Genomic DNA, 19,006 nt, shown 5'->3' with positions numbered 1-19,006 from the left:
AAGTCACTGAAGATGGTGATTGCAGCCATGAAATTAAAAGACGCTTACTCCTTGGAAGGGAAGTTATGACCAACCTAGATAGCATATTCAAAGCAGAGACATTACTTTGCCAACAGAGGTCTGTCTAGTCAAGGCTATGGTTTTTCCAGTGGTCATGTATGGATGTGAGAGTTGGACTGTGAAGAGAGCTGAGCACTGAAGAATTGATGCTTTTGAACTGTGGTGTTGGAGAAGACTCTTGAGAGTCCCTTGGAGAGCAAGGAGATCCAACCAGTCCATTCTAAAGGAGATCAGTCCTGGGTGTTCATTGGAAGGACTGATGTTGAAGCTGAAACTCCAATATTTTGGCCACCTGATGTGAAGAGCTGACTCATTTGAAAAGACCCTGATATTGGGAAAGATTGAAGGCAGGAGGAGAAGGGGACAACAGAGGATGAGATGGTTCGATGGCATCACCGACAAATGGACATGAGTTTGGGTAAACTCCAGGAGTTGGTGATGGACAGGGAGGCCTGGCGTGCTGCAGTCCATGGGGTTGCCAAGAGTCGGATATGACGGAGTGACTGAACTGAACTAAACTGATGCCGGGAAAGATTGAAGGCAAGAGGAGAAAGGGACAACAGAGGATGAGATGGTCAGATGGCATCACCACTTCAGTGGTCATGAGTTTAAGCAAACTCCAGGAAATAGTGAAGAACAAGGAAGCCTGGTGTGCTGCAATCCATGGGGATGCAAAGAATCACACAGGACTGAGAGACTGAAAAACAACAGCAGCAACAACTTGACGTAGAAGCTCATAAATAATTTGTAACAGACGTAATAATACTTAAAATACTTAACTAAAATGTAATCAATCTACTTTAATGGAATAACTTATGTACTTTGTGATAAATTTATAAAAGTGCAAAAGTCAGTAGAATCCAAAGTCACTTTCAAGTGATTCCAGTTCCTAGCAATACTTTCTCTTTCCTTGGATTTACCTTTTCTAGAGTTCTTATATTAGGACAATTGCATACTATGTGGCCTTTTTACTTGGTTTATTTTACTTATTTTTTTAGTTTCATCCATTTTGTAGCCTATTACACTAGTTTGTAGCTTCTTATTACTGGATAATATTATATCCTAAAAATATGTGCCAGCTAATGGGCATTTAGAATGTTTCTAATAGTTTTGGGTCATTAAAAACAATGCTGCTATGGATGTCTCTATTATACAGAGAATGGATGAACAACAAGGTCCTACTGTATAGCACAAAGAACTATATTCAATATTTCAATATCTATAGTAAGCCATAACGGAAAAGAATATTAAAATATATATATATATAACTGAATCACTTTGCTATAAGTAGTAATTAACAAAACATTACAAATCAAGTATACTTCAAGTAAAAAAATTAAGAGGACAATGGTGCTTTGAACATTCTTATGAAGTATTTTGTTTGTTTTCTTTGTAAAGCCATGTATTTTTTCTCTTGAGATATAACAAGTGATGATTTGAATCAGTTCTAATGAGATGGATGAAACTGGAGCCTATTATACAGAGTGAAGTAAGCCAGAAAGAAAAACACCAATACAGTATACTAACGCATATATATGGAATTTAGAAAGATGGTAACAATAACCCTGTATTCAAGACAGCATAAGAGACACAGATGTATAGAACAGTCTTTTGGACTCTGTGGGAGAGGGTGAGGGTGGGATGATTTGGGAGAATGGCATTTAAACATGTATAATATCATATATGAAACGAATCGCCAGTCCAGGTTCGATGCAGGATACTGGATGCTTGGGGCTGGTGCACTGGGATGACCTAGAGGGATGGTACAGGGAGGGAGGTGGGAGGGGGTTCTGGATGGGGAACACGTGTACACCCATGGCGGATTCATATTGATGTATGGCAAAACCAATACAATATTGTAAAGTAATTAACCTCCAATTAAAATAAATAAATTTATATTTTAAAAAAACAAGTGATGAAGGTGCAAGTCTTTATAAACACATTTTTAAATTTTCCATGGATGCACACTTAGAAGTTGAGTTGCTGAGTCATGTGGAAAGTTCAGGGCTTACCTGGTGGCTCAGATGATAAAGAATCTGCTGCAATGCAGAACACCCAGGTTCATCCCTGGGTTGGAAAGATCCCCTGAAGAAGGGAATGGCAACTCATGCGAGTATTCTTGCCTAAAGAATTCCATAAGCAGAGGAGCCTGGCGGTCTACAGTCCATGGGGTTGCAAAAGAGTCAGACATGACTGAGTAACTTTCACTTACATGGCAATTTAAACATTTTAAGCAGTTGCCCACATAATTTCCAAAGTTACTGTACCATCTTACATCTCCAACAAGAACGTATCAGAGTTATAACTTCTCCGCATCTGCAGCGTTTTGTACTGTCACAGCTTTTTGTTGCCTTGTTTACGTGTCATTCTAAAGAGGTATCTTACTCTCTAATTTGCATTTCCCTACTCATTTATGAAATTACCACTCTTTCATGTGATTATTAATGCTTTTTTTTTTTTCATTTTTGGGTTGCCTTCCCTCTGGCTCAGCCATAAAGAATCTGTGTGCCAATGCAGAAGATGCAGGAGATGCTGGGTCAGGAAAATTCCCTGGAGAAGGAAATGGCAACCCACTCCAGTATCCTTACCTGGAAAAATTCCATTGACAGAGGAGCCTGACAGGCATAGAGTCAGACACAACTGCACACACACACACACACACACACTTGATTTTCTGGTTATTTTTGTCTGTGGTTTAGACACTATCATCATGATGTATCTTAGTGATTCAACGTTAATATTTATTCCATATACTGCTTCTTAAGTGTATGCCTTAATGTCTTGTCAGTTTGGGACCCATGATGTGGAGAATATGTATTATGTTTGAAAAATAGAAAAGGAAATGTAAGTATATTAGTAATTTTTAAAATTTTACTAATTTTTAGATAGAATAAGCTCAGAATCATGTTTAAGAACAATAGCCAAAAAGTAATAATAATAATAAAGAATTGTTTAAAAGTGATGACTAAATAGGAAGTGGGGCTTCCCTGGTAGCTCAGCTGATAAAGAATCCACCTGCGATGCAGGAGACCCGGGTTGGATTCCTGGGTCAGGGAGATCCCCGGGAAAAGGGATAGGCTGCCTACTCCAGGATTGATGGGCTTCCCTGGTGGCTCAGACAGTAAATAATCCACCTGCAATGCGGGAGACCTGAGCTCAATTCCTGGATTGAGAAGATTCCCTGGAGGAGGGCATGGGTAATCCACTCCAGTATTCTTGCCTGGAGAATTCCCGTGGACAAGGGAGCCTGGTGGGTCACAGTCCAAGGGGTTGAACGGAGCCAAACACGACCAAATGACTAAGCACAGCACAGCACAAAGTAAGAAGTAGCTCATAATTACTAAGATGTTATTGTTAATAACACAGGAAAGACCCTCATAATTTTCAGTTTCACAATTAATTGCATAATCTCTTAGCAAGACTTAACGCTTTATTTCGGAGAAGGCAATGGCACCCCACTCCAGTACTTTTGCCTGGAAAATCCCATGGATGGAGGAGCCTGGTGGGCTGCAGTCCAGGGGGTCGCTAGGAGTCAGACAGGACTGAGCGACTTCACTTTCACTTTTCACTTTCATGCATTGGAGAAGGAAATGGCAATCCACTTGAGTATTCTTGCCTGGAGAATCCCAGGGACGGGGGAGCCTGGTGGGCTGCCGTCTATGGGGTCGCACAGAGTCGTACACGACTGAAGCGACTTAGCAGCAGCAGCAGCAGTAACGCTTTTATTTGGGTTTTCCATGTAGTTCAGTTGGTAAAGAATCTACCTGCAATGCTGGAGACCTGGGTTCGATTCCTGGCTCGGGAAGATCCCCTGGAAAAATAAACTGGCAACCCACTCCAGTATTCTTGTCTGGAGAATCCCATGGACAGAGGAGCCGGGCAGGCTACAGTCCATAGGGTCGCAAGAGTCGGACCCAGCTTAGCACAATCTTTCTTTCTCTTCATGCTTTATTTAAATCTTTTTCCTTTAGAATTGATATTCTAATATTTCTCTGTATTGAAAACTAATGATTTTTATTTGTTGCTAAATTATAGGAATGTGAGATGTGGAAAATTACTATGTACATATGATAAAAGAGAGGTCATTTCTGTTGAAAATGCCTCTGTTATGTATTCCAACATAAATGGAAAGATCTGCATTGGACTGCATTATGAATATGGTAATGAAGACGAAGGAATGATGTGGGTAAAAGATGGAACTGTTTGTGGTGAAAGTAAGGTGTGTGGTCTTTTATTACCAGGTAATATACTAATTTCAAATTTTAAATGCGTATGTGGTATTTTTCTCAAGTTAAATGTGTATTTAATTTCAAAAAATATGAAATGGAACGTTTTGAAAATGAGAGAAATTTTAAAAGAAAAAACATAACCTGCCATTTAATATTTTTTCACATATGTTAACTGAGTTGAGAATCATACTGTTCATTGACAGTTTTATCATTTCATATATTTTTAATGTAGTGAATTATATTTTTATATAATTACTTAAAAATAATGATTAAAGTAAAAAAAACTTTAAAGAAACATATGTTCATTTTAGTGATGAAAATAATAAAGGATTCACAGAGTAAAGGAAAGATCAATCAAAGGGATGAAAATCTGAAATACGATTACTCTCTATTTTCTATAATGAACCTTCCATTAATTCTTTTAAATTGAAATAATTGCTTTACAATATTGTGTTAGTTTCAGGTGTACAACAGTGATTCAGCTTTTTTCAGACTACATTCCGTTATAGGTTATTACAAAATAATAAGCCCCTGTGCTATGCAGTATATCTTTGCACCTATCTACATTATAAATAGTACCTTATATACTATACCATTTGTCAGTATTTGTACACTATACAATTTGTACTGTACTATACAATTTATACTCCTAATTTATCCCTCCCCACTTGGATCTCCCCTTTGGAGAGTTGTGTTTCAATTTTGCATATACATTCATCTGTATCCTTTTTAAGTTTCCACATATAAGTGATATCATATAGTATTTGACTTCCTCCATCTGACTCATTTCACTAAGCTTGTCCACGTTACTGAGAACGACAGTATTTCCTTCTTTTTATGCCTGAGTAATATTCCACATTCATATTTCTAAATATTACATATATTTATAAATATTCCATTATTTATAAATATATTTATATAGATTTATATTTTTAAAATCACATTTATAATCCAGTAGTCTGTTGATAGGCACTTAAGTTGCTTCTGAGTCTTGGATGCTATAAATAGTGCTGCTGTGAATATTGAGGAATATATATATTTTTGAATTAATGTCTTTCTTTTTTCCAGATGTATACCCAGGAATAGGATTGCTGGGTTGTATGGTAGTTCTAGTTTCACCTTTTTAAGGAAATTCCATAGTGTTTCCCATAGTAGCTGTACCAATTTATATTGCCAGCAAAAGTATACAAGGGTTTCTTTTTCTCCACATCTTCCCCAACATTTGTTATTTGTAGAGATTTTGATGAAACTCATTCAAACAGGTGTGAGGTGATACCTCATTGTGGTTTTGATTTGTATCTCTCTTATAATGAGAAATGTTGAACATCTTTTCATAGGCTTGTGGTCCAACTTTGTATTTTATGTGGAAATATGTGTATTTGGCCTTCTGTTTTTGTTTTTATTTTTGTTTTGATATTGAGTTGAATAAGCTATTTATTTTGAATAAGCTATACATTTTGGATGGGCTTCCCTGGTGGTTCAGTGGTAAAGACTCTGTCTGCCAATGCAGGAGATGTGGGTTTGATTCCTGGGCTACGAAAATCCCTTGGAGAAGGAAATGGCAACCCACTCCAGTATTCTTGCCTGAAAAATCCATGGGCAGAGGAGCATGGCAAGCTACAGTCCACGGGATCACAAAAGAACCAGACATGACTTAGCTACTAAAGAACAACAACAGTGTTTTGGATATTAACATCCTGTTGGTCACATCATTAGCAAATATCTTCTCTCATTCCATAGGTGTCTTTTGCTTTGTTGATAATTTCCTTTGCTGTGCAAAAGCTTTTAAGTTTAATTAGGTCACATTTATTTTTTTATTTTTTTCCTTTTGTCTTAGGATATTTATCCAAGAAAATATTGCTACAATTTATGTCAGAGTATCCTGCCTATGTTCTCTTCTAATAGTTTTATGGTTACAGGCCTTACATTTCGACCTTTAAGCCATTTTGAGTTTATTTTTATAAATACTATGAGGGAATGTTTTAATCTTATTGTTTTCTGTGTTCCTATCCAGTTTTCCCAGTAGCACTTGTGGGTAAGACTGTCTCATCTCCACTCTATAGTCTTTCATCCTTTTTCTCCTCTTTTGATAGGATGTGATTTTTTTTTATTGTCATTGTTGTTAAAAATTGTACTGCAGAAAACACAACCACTTCTCCCCAAGTTTACAGTCTGGCTCTGTGCTCAGGTAGTCCTTTTGTAATTTCTTGGGTGCTCTGAGCCTTGAGAGTAGCCTGAGGAGAAAATTTGTTTTCTCTGAGGGTTTTGTGAATATGCATCTTTCCTGTGAATATGCATGTCTTTGTGGCTTTTCTCATTCCTCATATACATGGACATTTTAGATGCTTTATTTTTCCAAATAGTCTCACCACAGTAGCCTTGGAGCCTTATATTGTCTGCAGTATGTCTCCATTCATTCTCTGCCCCCCATGTCTGCAAGTCTTAGTTTTCCTGAGTAGTGTCCAGCTGAGATTTGAGTCAAGTGGAACAGAAACCAGTCTTTAAGCAGTTCCCAGACAGATGAGAATATGAAAAATAGTCTCCTCTGGAAACTCTGCTGCTGCCTTCTCCAAACATAGACTGTGCCATGCACCAGAGGTAGTGAGACAGGGTGAACAAAATGCTACAAAGTTTTCTAATGTTTTGGTGTGGCTATTTGTTTGTTTGGTCATTTGCTTAGCTGTTGTAGTCCTCTGACTACTTCCAGAGCTCCTACTTCCAGTCCTCTGACTACTTCCAGAGCCAGTTCTTCTTTCCCTCCCCCTCTTCCTCTTCCTCCCCTTCCTCCTCCTCCTCCTGCTTCATCTTCTTCTTCTAACATCTCTAAGGGAAAACAACACTTGGGGTGCCCAGTGCACCATTTTGCTGATGTCACACTCCAGATTTTTCAGGATTTGGTAAAAATCTGCTTTTCATTCTGTCACTGGCGTATGGTGCATATGATCACTTAAATCCTACATCCTTTGCCACTGATGACCACAGTGGGAATCGCTGGCTTCAGGTTTGGGTTACTTTGGTGAAATCACATTATCTCACATTTTCTGTGCAAAAATGATTTTCATTTTATCTCAAGTACACGGTATTACTTGATATTACAAGTAAAATGAAGTCTCAAAAAATAATATTTCTATAATTTGGGGCTTTATGTTAGCTTTCTTATCTCATCAGTTGTACCATAACCAAGAAAGTTAGACATACCAGAAACCCTGGTGTCATTGCCCATCTCTCTTTTCATTCTTTATATACAATTTATCACTAAACTTGGTGAATTAACTCTATCTCAAATACAACCACTGTTTTTGATCAACACCACTAAGCACTCAGTTTCACTCTGGGTTGTCATTTTTCTAGACTACTGCAATGTTGCTCTAGTTTGTCTCTCTATATTTTCTCTCACTTTTGCATTCTCTTTTTCAAAACTTCCTTTTTATCAGCCTTCCATCTTCCAATTAAATCTCTAAATATGACTGATTGTTTACAAGTTATAGACCAACTTTCTGATCAAGATTACAAGACACAAACATATTCTCCATAATAACTTCTGTCACATCACATGTAGATTGTGTGTGTGTGTGTTTCTTTACCTTTTACAGCAATATGAGCAATATAAGGTTTTTTTGTTATTGCTATTCCCTGCTGCGTTCTCAGGGTAAAGTGCATTGTAAGACTCAAATATTTAGTTAATGTTTGAATGGATGTTCTTTGTGTAACAGTTGCACTGCCCTTAATATTTTTTTTTTGAGTTTTTTTTTTTAAACTTTACATAATTGTATTAGTTTTGCCAAATATCAAAATGAATCCGCCACAGAAATGAAAGGCAAAGTACTTGTACAAAAAGAATAAATCTTCAAAATGACTACATCATATCTACTATGTAACTTTTAAAAAATATTTTTTAAAAAATGCCCTTAATATTTTTTAAAAGTTACATAGTAGATATGATGTAGTCATTTTGAAGATTTATTCTTTTTGTACAAGTACTTTGCCTTTCATTTCTATGCTTGATTGAGTCCTGTTCAACATCAGGGCTCAACAAAAATGTTTTGCTGCCCTCATATATTCTTTGTTTTTTATTATTTCATAAAACTATTTTATTATAGTATTTATGACATATTGCCTTTGCTTTTATTTCATGTCTGTACTTCCTATCCTAGTATAAGCATAGAAGATGCTTTTTTTTTTTTAACTTTCAGATAATCAGTCTCATCTAGTGCTAGAAACTCAGTAGCAGTATGAATTAACCACTTATTGGTAGTATGTTAATATTTATTATGAAATGAATACCTCTTATGTCTGTACAATACGGAATCCTTTTAGTTAGATGCCAAGTACAGATGGTGGTTCAATTAACTTACTTTGGGACATTCCTTTTTTAGATTTGCCAGAATAAGCAATGTGTAGATTCTTCATTCTTGAACTATGACTGTAATCCAGAAAAATGCAACAATCAAGGTGTAAGTATCAGTACTATGAGACATAGAGTATATATCATTGAGAGTGATCTTTGGAAAGCAAACACATAGCTAAACACACACACACACACACACACACATTCATAAATCAGGTAAGAAAATCAACCTTATCTAACCTATGTATTTTTTCAAATTTTAATGAACACAAATAATTGTAGCTACTTACTTGATAAGGTGGTATTTCTCCTGTTTCAGGTGTGTAATAATAAAAAGAACTGTCACTGTAACCCTTCATATTTACCTCCAAATTGTGAACATTCAGCTCCAGGATGGGAAGGTGGGAGCATTGACAGTGGTAACTTTCCACCCGCAGAGCCTCCAACTGGTGGACCTGCTCTCACTGATGGAGGTATTACTCCTCTTGCCGGTAAGTACTGGTAACAACTTGAAATTACAATTCAGACAATGTTTTAATGTGTTAAATTTGACAAGGTAAATATTTTGTCTACTAATTTATATTTAGATTATGCTTGGACATCAAATAATAAACCATAGATGGCTATTTTACTTCCAGAGGCTAACGTGTTATACAAAATATATGTTATAAATAAGACATGCCAGTAGGGACCCAGGCAAGAAAACAGAAATCACTTTAGTCTTTCATACAGAAGGAATTAAGTACAAAACATGAGGTAGGGTAACACATAAGAGCAGATATGAAAGCTAATCAGAGAACAGTGAGGCAATGCAGAGATTAGCAATGCAGGAATCCATTACCACTTTGTAGGGCTGAAAGGACAATAAATGGAGATGGTATTACTAGAACCAGAATCTAAGCCATCTTGCATGACATAGGACTGCAGTTAGGGATACCAGGATCCAGAAGACAGGTAGAGGTACCCTTCAGCAAGAGCTGAAGGTATGGAGGATGCAGAGACATAACTGCAGATGCTGGAGATGGAGATGGATCAATACCATGAGGATTTCAGTCTGCCTGCTCTCCAAATTTTATCCAGTGAATCCATGAATCCCATCAGCTAAATCTAACCAGAAGACAGAAGGTTCAGGAGCATAGGAAATGTAATTTCCTACAATCTTTTGTTCAAAGTAGAGGTGGATTTTAGAGCACGCCAGTATATCTGGTGTTGCTTAGGACCTTTATACAAAAATTTATGTTTACAGAAAAGCAAAGCAGGTTTCTCCAGATTTTGAGCCAGACTTAGTTCTTAACATTTCCACATTTATTCCAACTTTTGAAATATAGTATTTAATACCATTTATTAGAGACTAAGTAAAAAAGAAAATTATAACATGTATTATCAAGCTATTTCTATTTTACAGCTAACTTTTTTTTATTGTCTATATTCTTTATGGAATTAACATTCTTTTCTTTTTTTTTTTACTTTACAATATTGTATTGTTTTTCTTTATTTTATTTTTATTTTTAAACTTTACATAATTGTATTAGTTTTGCCAAATATCAAAATGAATCTGCCACAGGTATACATGTGTTCCCCATCCTGAACCCTCCTCCCTCCTCCCTCCCCATACCATCCCTCTGGGTCGTCCCAGTGCACCAGCCCCAAGCATCCAGTATTGTGCATCGAACCTGGACTGGCATCTCGTTTCATACATGATATTTTACATGTTTCAATGCCATTCTTCCAAATCTTCCCAACCTCTCCCTCTCCCACAGAGTCCATAAGACTGTTCTATACATCAGTGTCTCTTTTGCTGTCTCGTACATCGGGTTATTATTACCATCTTTCTAAATTCCATATATATGTGTTAGTATACTGTATTTATGTTTTTCCTTCTGGCTTACTTCACTCTGTATAATAGGCTCCAGTTTCATCCACCTCATTAGAACTGATTCAAAGGTATTCTTTTTAATGGCTGAGTAATACTCCATTGTGTATATGTACCACAGCTTTCTTATCCATTCATCTGCTGATGGACATCTAGGTTGCTTCCATATCCTGGCTATTATAAACAGTGCTGCGATGAACATTGGGGTACACGTGTCTCTTTCCCTTCTGGTTTCCTCAGTGTGTATGCCCAGCAGTGGGATTGCTGGAAATCTGGTCAACCACTTGTAAAAGAATGGAACTAGAACACTTTCTAACACCATACACAAAAATAAACTCAAAATGGATTAAAGATCTCAACGTAAGACCAGAAACTATAAAACTCCTAGAGGAGAACATAGGCAAAACACTCTCTGTCATACATCACAGCAGGATCCTCTATGACCCACCTCCCAGAATATTGGAAATAAAAGCAAAAATAAACAAATGGGACCTAATTAACCTTAAAAGCTTCTGTATTGGTTTTGTATTGTATTTGTATTGGATTGGATTCATCAACATGAATCCGCCACGGGTGTACACGTGTTCCCCATCCTGAACGCCCCTCCCACCTCCCTCCCCATACCATCCCTCTGGGTCATCCCAGTGCACCAGCCCCAAGCTTCCTGTATCCTGAAACATGTATAATATCATATAAGAAATGAATCACCAGTCCAGGTTCGATGCAAGCTATTTCTATTTTAGTGGGAACAATTAGCTTATCTTCAGATTCACTGTAATTAACTGCTTCTATCCATACACACACATGCCTTTTCCCCCATGAGAAGAGGAGACTATTCTTTCTTAGCATCCAAGTTGGCCTTCTGATTGGGATTTTCAGAATACTAATTCTTGGAACTCTCATTATTGGAATACTCATTCTGTTGAAGGTGATTGGCTGTATTTGAAATTTGACTTTGAGACACAAAAATACAAGCATGCAACTAAGCCCTGCACAAACTCATGCCACACAAAATTCAAATGAAATGATTGTTTAAGTTCCTAAATTTGGGGGTACTTTCTTGCACAAGTGCTGTCTAGATGGTGTATTTATATTTGTATAACAAGAGTCTAAAACATGTGCCATTAGCTTTGGAATTGGATGGTTTGTGGAAGGCAGAACAGGAAACCTTTGAAGACTATAAGTTTATGTTGACATTGTCTCAAGAGGACTCTTGGTGAGCAATTCAAAGACAGCTTAAAACACATTATTAGAATTTGGAGAAATGAGAGCATTTATTATGAACTGGTGAATTGTGAGGCACCCTTGCTGCCTGTGGTAATGTGAAAAATAGAATTCATGGTTCTCGTCAACAAGATTTCTAGGAAGACTGTAGTGATTTCCAGGTTGGGCAATTGAAGTTACCTATGGTAAAATGCAAGGAGACAGTAATTAATAATGAAGGAAAAGTTAAATTTTCAAGTAAAATGTATATTTATATTCATAAAAGAGTTAGACTTTTTGGCATGAAAATAAAACATTTTTATCCCTGAAATCTTCCAGAAAAACATTTTTAAAAGTAAGAAGTGGCTAACAACTAAACTTACGATATTAGTAATAAAATTTGATCTCAGATAAAGATTTTCAAGCATATGTTAAACCCCTCTGTTAAGACCTCAGAAAAACCTTAAAGTGATGCTTCTTAGACACCTTCATCTATACAAAAAGCCCTTTTAAGTATTGTATTGGACTGCCTTATGAAACTCACAAACAATAAGGCTACAATAGGTTATTTTATGGCAGCCTTCCACTCCAGTACTCTTGCCTGGAAAGTCCCATGGACGGAGGAGCCTGGTGGGCTGCAGTCTCTGGGGTCGCACAGAGTCGGACACGACTGAAGCGACTTAGCAGCAGCAGCAGCAGCACAAGGGTCTAATATAGACAGACATGTCAGAAAGACTTGTGGATGTGGTCTCATTTAATGGAATGTATTTTTCATTTGATACATAAGAAATCCACACATTTTTAAGGAATTACATCAGCTCAGACTGAAAATGATCAAAATACATATGTTCTTCAAATCTTAATTGAGTATGGGTAACAAGTATACTGATAAAGCTACTCAGCTGTGAAAAGTGTTATAAGGGCTATTCCATGTGGACAAAGAATTCTAAATCATAGTATAATATGAAGAGTATAACCAAGAAATCAGAAGCCAAAATTTCATGTTCTGTGTGTTTGTGATTTTAAAAACCAACAAAATTAACAGCAGCAAGATATACAGTTTTCACAGGTTAATTCAGGCATGGTTTTGCCAGGAAGAAATATCATTTTAAAAAACAATGGTGAAAGTGATGCCTGTCACCTCATTGGATGAGGAAAACATATCCCTAATGACAAATCCAGAAAAGAAAGTTAACAAAGAAAAGATTACAGAACAATATATTTAATTAACATAAATGCAAACATTGATTTGAAAGTCAATCAGTACAATTCATAAAATTAATAAATATTTTAAAGTATATTCATTTTCTCATTTGTTACATGAAAGTCATTTGACAAAATTCAACAACTATTTATGAATTTTTAAAAGGCAACAAACTATCAACAGAAATTAACTTAATATGAAATCAATATAAAAAGCATCAACAAAACGATTTTAGCTGATATATTTTGTAATTATATTGTTTTCCAAAAAACTGAGAGCAAGGCAAGGAAGTCTGCTCTCACCATGTCATATTGTACTCTAAGTCCTAGCCAGTGCAATAGATAAAGAACAAAAAATCAGGAGCATAAAGATTAGAAAGAATGAGATTAAACTGCAGACAATATGATTAATTAAATCAAAAATCCTCAGGATTCTACAAGAACACTTTTAGAAGTAATAAAAAACCCTTTGAAAGGTCAAAGAAAATGTTTAAAAGTCAGTAGTATTGCTATATACTAGCTGCAGTAAAATGAAAATCAACTTAAAATCAGTCCCATCTATAATACTATCAAAATATAAAATACTAGGAATAAGCTCAACAAAATATGTGCAATACTTTTACACTGAAACAAACAAAAATGCAGATAGATACTAAACACACAAATAAATGGATAAATATTCCACGTTCATCTGTGGAAAAGTTTATTATTGCCAACATGTCAATTCTCACCAAATTAAATCTATAGATCAAAATACCCAATAATAAAAGCATGCAATATTTCAGATATCAACAATTTGATTCTAAAATACACACAAAAGTGCTAGAATAACCAAAGAGCTCTGAAAAAGAACAAAGAAGGATAATGTAGTCTATTTGCCTTATATCAAACTTAGGATAATATAGTTTTATATATTATCCTATATCCAGTGAGAGACTATTTTGGGGGGTAGAAGCAAGGATCTGGGGAGTTTAAGAGCCTTTACTAGAGTTTCTGAAGTAAGCCAGAAAGAAAAACACCAATACAGTATACTAATGCATATATATGGAATTTAGAATGATGGTAATGATAACCCTGTATGCGAGACAGCAAAAGAGACACAGATGTATAGAACAGTCTTTTGAACTCTGTGGGAGAGGGCGATGGTAGGACGATTTGGGAGAATGGCATTGAAACATGTATATTATCATATGTGAAATGGATCGCCAGTCCAGGTTCGATGCATGAGACAGGGTGCTCGGGGCTGGTGCACTGGGATGACCCAGAGGGACGGTATGGGGAGGGAGGTGGGAGGGGGTTTCAGGATGGGGGACATGAGTACACCCGTGGCGGATTCATGTCTATGTATGGCAAAACCAATACAATACTGTAAAGTAATTAGCCTCCAATTAAAATAAATAAATTTATATTTTTAAAAAAAGAGGCTTTACTAGAGTTTCTAGTAGTCATGTATGGATGTGAGAGAGATGGATGCGATCTAAGCTGATCGCCTTAGAATTGATGCCTTTGAACTGTGGTGTTAGAGGAGACTCTTGAGAGTCCCTTGGCCAGCAAGGAGATCAAACCAGTCAATCCTAAAGGAAATCAGTCCTGAATATTCATTGGAAGGACTGATGCTGAAACTGAAGCTCCAATACTTTGTCCACCTGATGCAAAGAACTGACTCATTGGAAAAGACCCTGATACTGGGAAAGATTGAAGGCAGGAGGAGAAGGAGATGACAGGGGATGAGATGGTTGGATGGCATCACCAACTCAATGGACATGAGTTTGAATGAGCTCTGGGAGTTGGTGATGGACAGGGAAGCCTGGCATGCTGCAGTCCATGGGGTTGCAAAGAGTCAGACATGAATGAGCAACGGAACTGAACTTAATATAGATTTAGTATATAGTTACAGTAGTCAAGAAAAGGACAAAAATAGTTCAAAAGGGAAGGAAAGTCAGTTCAAAACGTTGTATGTTAACAACTGAATATCTATATAAGACCAAATGAATCTCAGAATTATAACTTACTTCACAATTCATAGGGGATAGATGATAAATCCAAATGTAGAAGCTAACTTGAAAGAAACATGGAAAATGTCTACATGACCTTGAGACAAGCAGTTTCTTAAATGAAGCATGAAAATACATATCAATGCAATAAAAGAATTTGCAATATTCCTTCCAAAAATAGAGCACTGAGGGAAAATGCAATTCTTAATTGAATCACTATAATTCTTTTCATCTATATTATGAGACAGATCTGAAAAGAGAACCACATGGAATAGGAGGTTCTTAATAAATAAGCAAGGAGTAGAGGACTGTTATGTAAGAGTTATTACAGACGAGTCTAACTTTGTGCAGTTCTGATGTCAACTTATCCATTTCATATAAAAATGTTAATTGTAAAATTATTAAATGCTTTAAATGCTTATTACAATAGTTATAATAAAATGAAGAAATGGTTTTGCTATGTTCCTGGTAGTTACTTTCAAATCACTGGTGTTTTCTCTCCTAGAAAGTCGCTATATTGAGAATGTTTACCGTTCTAAACCTACGAGATGGCCATTCTTCTTATTCATTCCTTTTTTCATTATTCTCTGTGTACTAATTGCCACACTGGTAAAAGTGTATTTCCAAAGGAAAAAATGGAGAACTGAGGATTATACAAGCGATGAGTATATTAATTTCATATTTAAGATCCATTACTTTTACAGTTAGTTGGCCTACATAGTAACTTATCAATATATAACATTATGGTGATTCAACTAGTAGTAATTCAGGTTGTATATTTATCTTTCCATGTAAATTTAATATGCAATATATTAATGATCAATATAATGAATAATAAAAATGTTTTTTAATCTTAAAACAACTTGGACTCTGTTCAGAGTAAATTTAAGTAGCAATGATTTCTGGTTAATGATTATCTTCTTTTACTATTTGATCTTAATTATTAAGTATATATTAAATATCATTTACTTTTTAATATTTATTTCAAAGAGTTTTGCAAACACATTTTATTAAAGCATAGCATGGAAATTTAGGAGAGTAGTTAGGCTTTAGGGAACTTCAATAGAGGCAGCCAGAGGTGGAAAAGATTAAAATATAAATAAAAATATATTAAAGTAAAATATATAATAGTAAAACTGAAAAATCTAGGTTAAAGCCATGGCTACAGAAAAAAAAATTTTTATTTAATAACCGAATAAATATCTGAAAATATTCTTCAAGAGTAAAACAAATATTAAAATTGGTTTACTTCCTTTCATGGAAATTGCTATGAAATAATTTCTGCCTTTGAGTTTTATATCTATGCCCTTCATTTTACTCAAGATGAAATGAATTTTATTAGAATATTTAAAGAACTTTTTTAACATATTTAAAATTGATAATATAAATTAAAAGAGAATACATTTCATAGAAATATTTTGAAAAGTTTACGTAAAACTGCTGAAATAATATGTGGCACATAAAATAGTCTCATAATTCAGATAATACTTAAACATTTTAAAGGAATTTTCTTATATTGGAAGAGTGTATTGTGGGAAAATGAGCAGACTGTGAATGGTAAAAAAAAATGTAAAGCTATTTAGCTAATAATGTTTTATATATATAAATATGATCTGAGTTAATTTCCAGGTAAACTTTTATTACTGTTCTTTTTCTCATATTAGCCTTGCTTATCATTGAGAAATACTCTCAGTGGTGAGATATTCTTAAGTAGTGGCTGCTCTCAAATCTCAGATAGGGATTCAAAACTGTTTCAATACTGCTAGATACTATAGAGTGTTGTAGAACTATCTTTGAAGAAAATGCAGTTTTAAATGATCATTTTTATTTTTAAATATATAGGCAACTGGAAAGTGAGAGTGAGCCCAAAGACTAGCCTGGAAAACAAAGAGTCCATGACATCACAGTAAGTATCAACTAATTTTAGAATGAGAGGGAGAAACAGAAACAGAAAATTTAAAGTATTACATAGATAGAAATAGTATAAGTGTATATTAAATGAAGATAATAATATAGCTGCATATAATAAAAATCAAATTGAAGGATATTTTTCAATATTGTAAGCTATATCATAGACATGGTAAATTTGTCATTTAAAACATTTCTTGCAGTGCTGTTTTTTTTTCTAATAATGCTTAATTCTTTAGCATTTGTGTATTCAAATGCTGGTTACAAATGAATTACATGATAGAACTCTACTTCAAAATAAGTACCTCATACCATTTGCTGAATTAATCATCATTTTTAACTTAATTGATCATACAAGTGATGTTTTCTCCTTCATTTATTCTTCCAGAGTAATTATCTTTGATGAACAGAAAAAATGGAAAAGAAAACAAATATGCACTGATTATCTGGGATTCAAAACTTGCACATTATGGCTTTCATCTGTCAAGAAAAGAAAGTTTTCATATATAAATTATATAATACTATAAATAACTTATTTGTAAGGAATGTATGTTTATGAGTTTGCATGTTACATATTTCTTATTTTTTATTTTTTTTACTTTTTTTTTAGTTACCTCATATTAATTTTGTTAGTAAGCATTAACTCTGTTAATGAGTAGGCATGAGACAAGTAAAATTTACAATATAAGACATGCAATACCATGATTAAAGACCACTGTTTTATTTTAAGTTGCAATGGTATGTAGTGATGTTATAGTCTCAGGTCCACAACCAATCAAAAGACAATAAGCTTAGGATCTCGAAAAAAATTTTCAACTATGTGCTGCTTATAAAAGACAATTTCAGATATATAAAGGTTCAAAGTACAAGATGCATATACTGTGAAACTCTATACAAAAGAAAGTTTGATAGACTAACACTAATGCTTTAAAAAAGCATTAGTAAATATAAAGAAGAACATATGTGGTGCTAGTGGTGGAGAACCTGCTTGCCAATGCAGGAGACATAGGAGATGTGGGTTTGATCCCTAGGTTGGGAAAAGCCCCTGGAGGAGGGCATGGCAACCCACTCCAGTGTTCTTGTCTGGAGAATCCCATGGACAGAGGAGACTGGCAGGGTACAGTCCTTAGGATCACAGAACCGGACATGACTTAAGTGACTTAGCATGCACACACAAAAAGAAGCTTTGTTGTTCATTGTTCAGTTGCTCAGTCATGTCTGACTCTCTGCGACTCTGTGGACTGCAGCACACCAGGCTTCCCTGTCCTTCATCATCTCCCAGAGCTTGCTCAAACTCATGTCCATTGAGTTGGTGATGCCATCCAACATTTTGTCCTTTGTCATCCCCTTCTCCTCCTGTCTTCAGGAGGAGAGCTTCAAGAAGAAGCTATAGTAATACAAATATGTGAGTCAGGGTTTTCCAGAGAAACAGAAGCAATAGAGTTATACAGATAGGTGGGAGAGGAAGGAGGGTGAGGAAATTTATTACAGGAATAGGCTCTCGTGGTTAAGGAACCCAGGAAGTCCCAAGATCTGCCATCTGCAGCGGAAGATTCCCAGGCGAAGAACTGGGAAAGAACTGATAGTGTAATTCAATACAAGTCAATACTTGAGAAATGAGGGTCCAATTATGTAAGTCTCAATCTGAGTCCAAAAATTGAGGACCAAGAATGCCAACAGGTGTCTGAAGATAGGAGAAAGTAAATGTCTCAGCTCAAGCAGAGAGCAAATTGACCTTTTTCCATCTTTTTGTTCTACTCAGTTCAGTTCAGTTCAGTTGCTCAGTCGTGTCCAACTCTTTGCGACCCCATGAATCGCAGCACGCCAGGCCTCCCTGTCCATCACCAACTCCCGGAGTTCACTCAGACTCACATCCATCGAGTCAGTGATGCCATCCAGCCATCTCATCCTCTGTCGTCCCCTTCTCCTCCTGCCCCCAATCCCTCCCAGCATCAGAGTCTTTTCCAATGAGTCAACTCTTCACATGAGGTGGCCAAAGTACTGGAGTTTCACCTTCAGCATCATTCCTTCCAAAAAACCCAGGGCTGATCTCCTTCAGAATGGACTGGTTGGATCAGCTTGCAGTCCAAGGGACTCTCAAGAGTCTTTTCCAACACCACAGTTCAAAAGCATCAATTCTTCGGCGCTCAGCCTTCTTCACAGTCCAACTCTCACATCCATACATGAC

The 19,006-nt window shown here is 35.8% G+C and overlaps 1 protein-coding gene across 1 annotated transcript in view; it reads left to right on the top strand.

The window, feature by feature from the left end:
• Positions 1-16,786, top strand: part of ADAM2 (ADAM metallopeptidase domain 2) — a 102,424-nt gene extending 85,638 nt beyond the window's left edge. The window contains exons 16-20 of the mRNA XM_010846350.1: positions 4,096-4,279; positions 8,666-8,743; positions 8,957-9,128; positions 15,416-15,575; positions 16,753-16,786. Coding sequence (XP_010844652.1) covers positions 4,096-4,279; positions 8,666-8,743; positions 8,957-9,128; positions 15,416-15,575; positions 16,753-16,786 — 628 coding nt within the window. The remainder of the gene's footprint in view (positions 1-4,095; positions 4,280-8,665; positions 8,744-8,956; positions 9,129-15,415; positions 15,576-16,752) is intronic.
• The last annotated feature ends 2,220 nt before the right edge of the window (positions 16,787-19,006 follow it).

The sequence above is a fragment of the Bison bison genome, unplaced genomic scaffold (genome assembly GCF_000754665.1).
Source record: "Bison bison bison isolate TAMUID 2011002044 unplaced genomic scaffold, Bison_UMD1.0 scf7180017864236, whole genome shotgun sequence".
NCBI lineage: Eukaryota > Metazoa > Chordata > Mammalia > Artiodactyla > Bovidae > Bison > Bison bison.
This window is presented reverse-complemented; position numbering and strand designations above follow the sequence as displayed.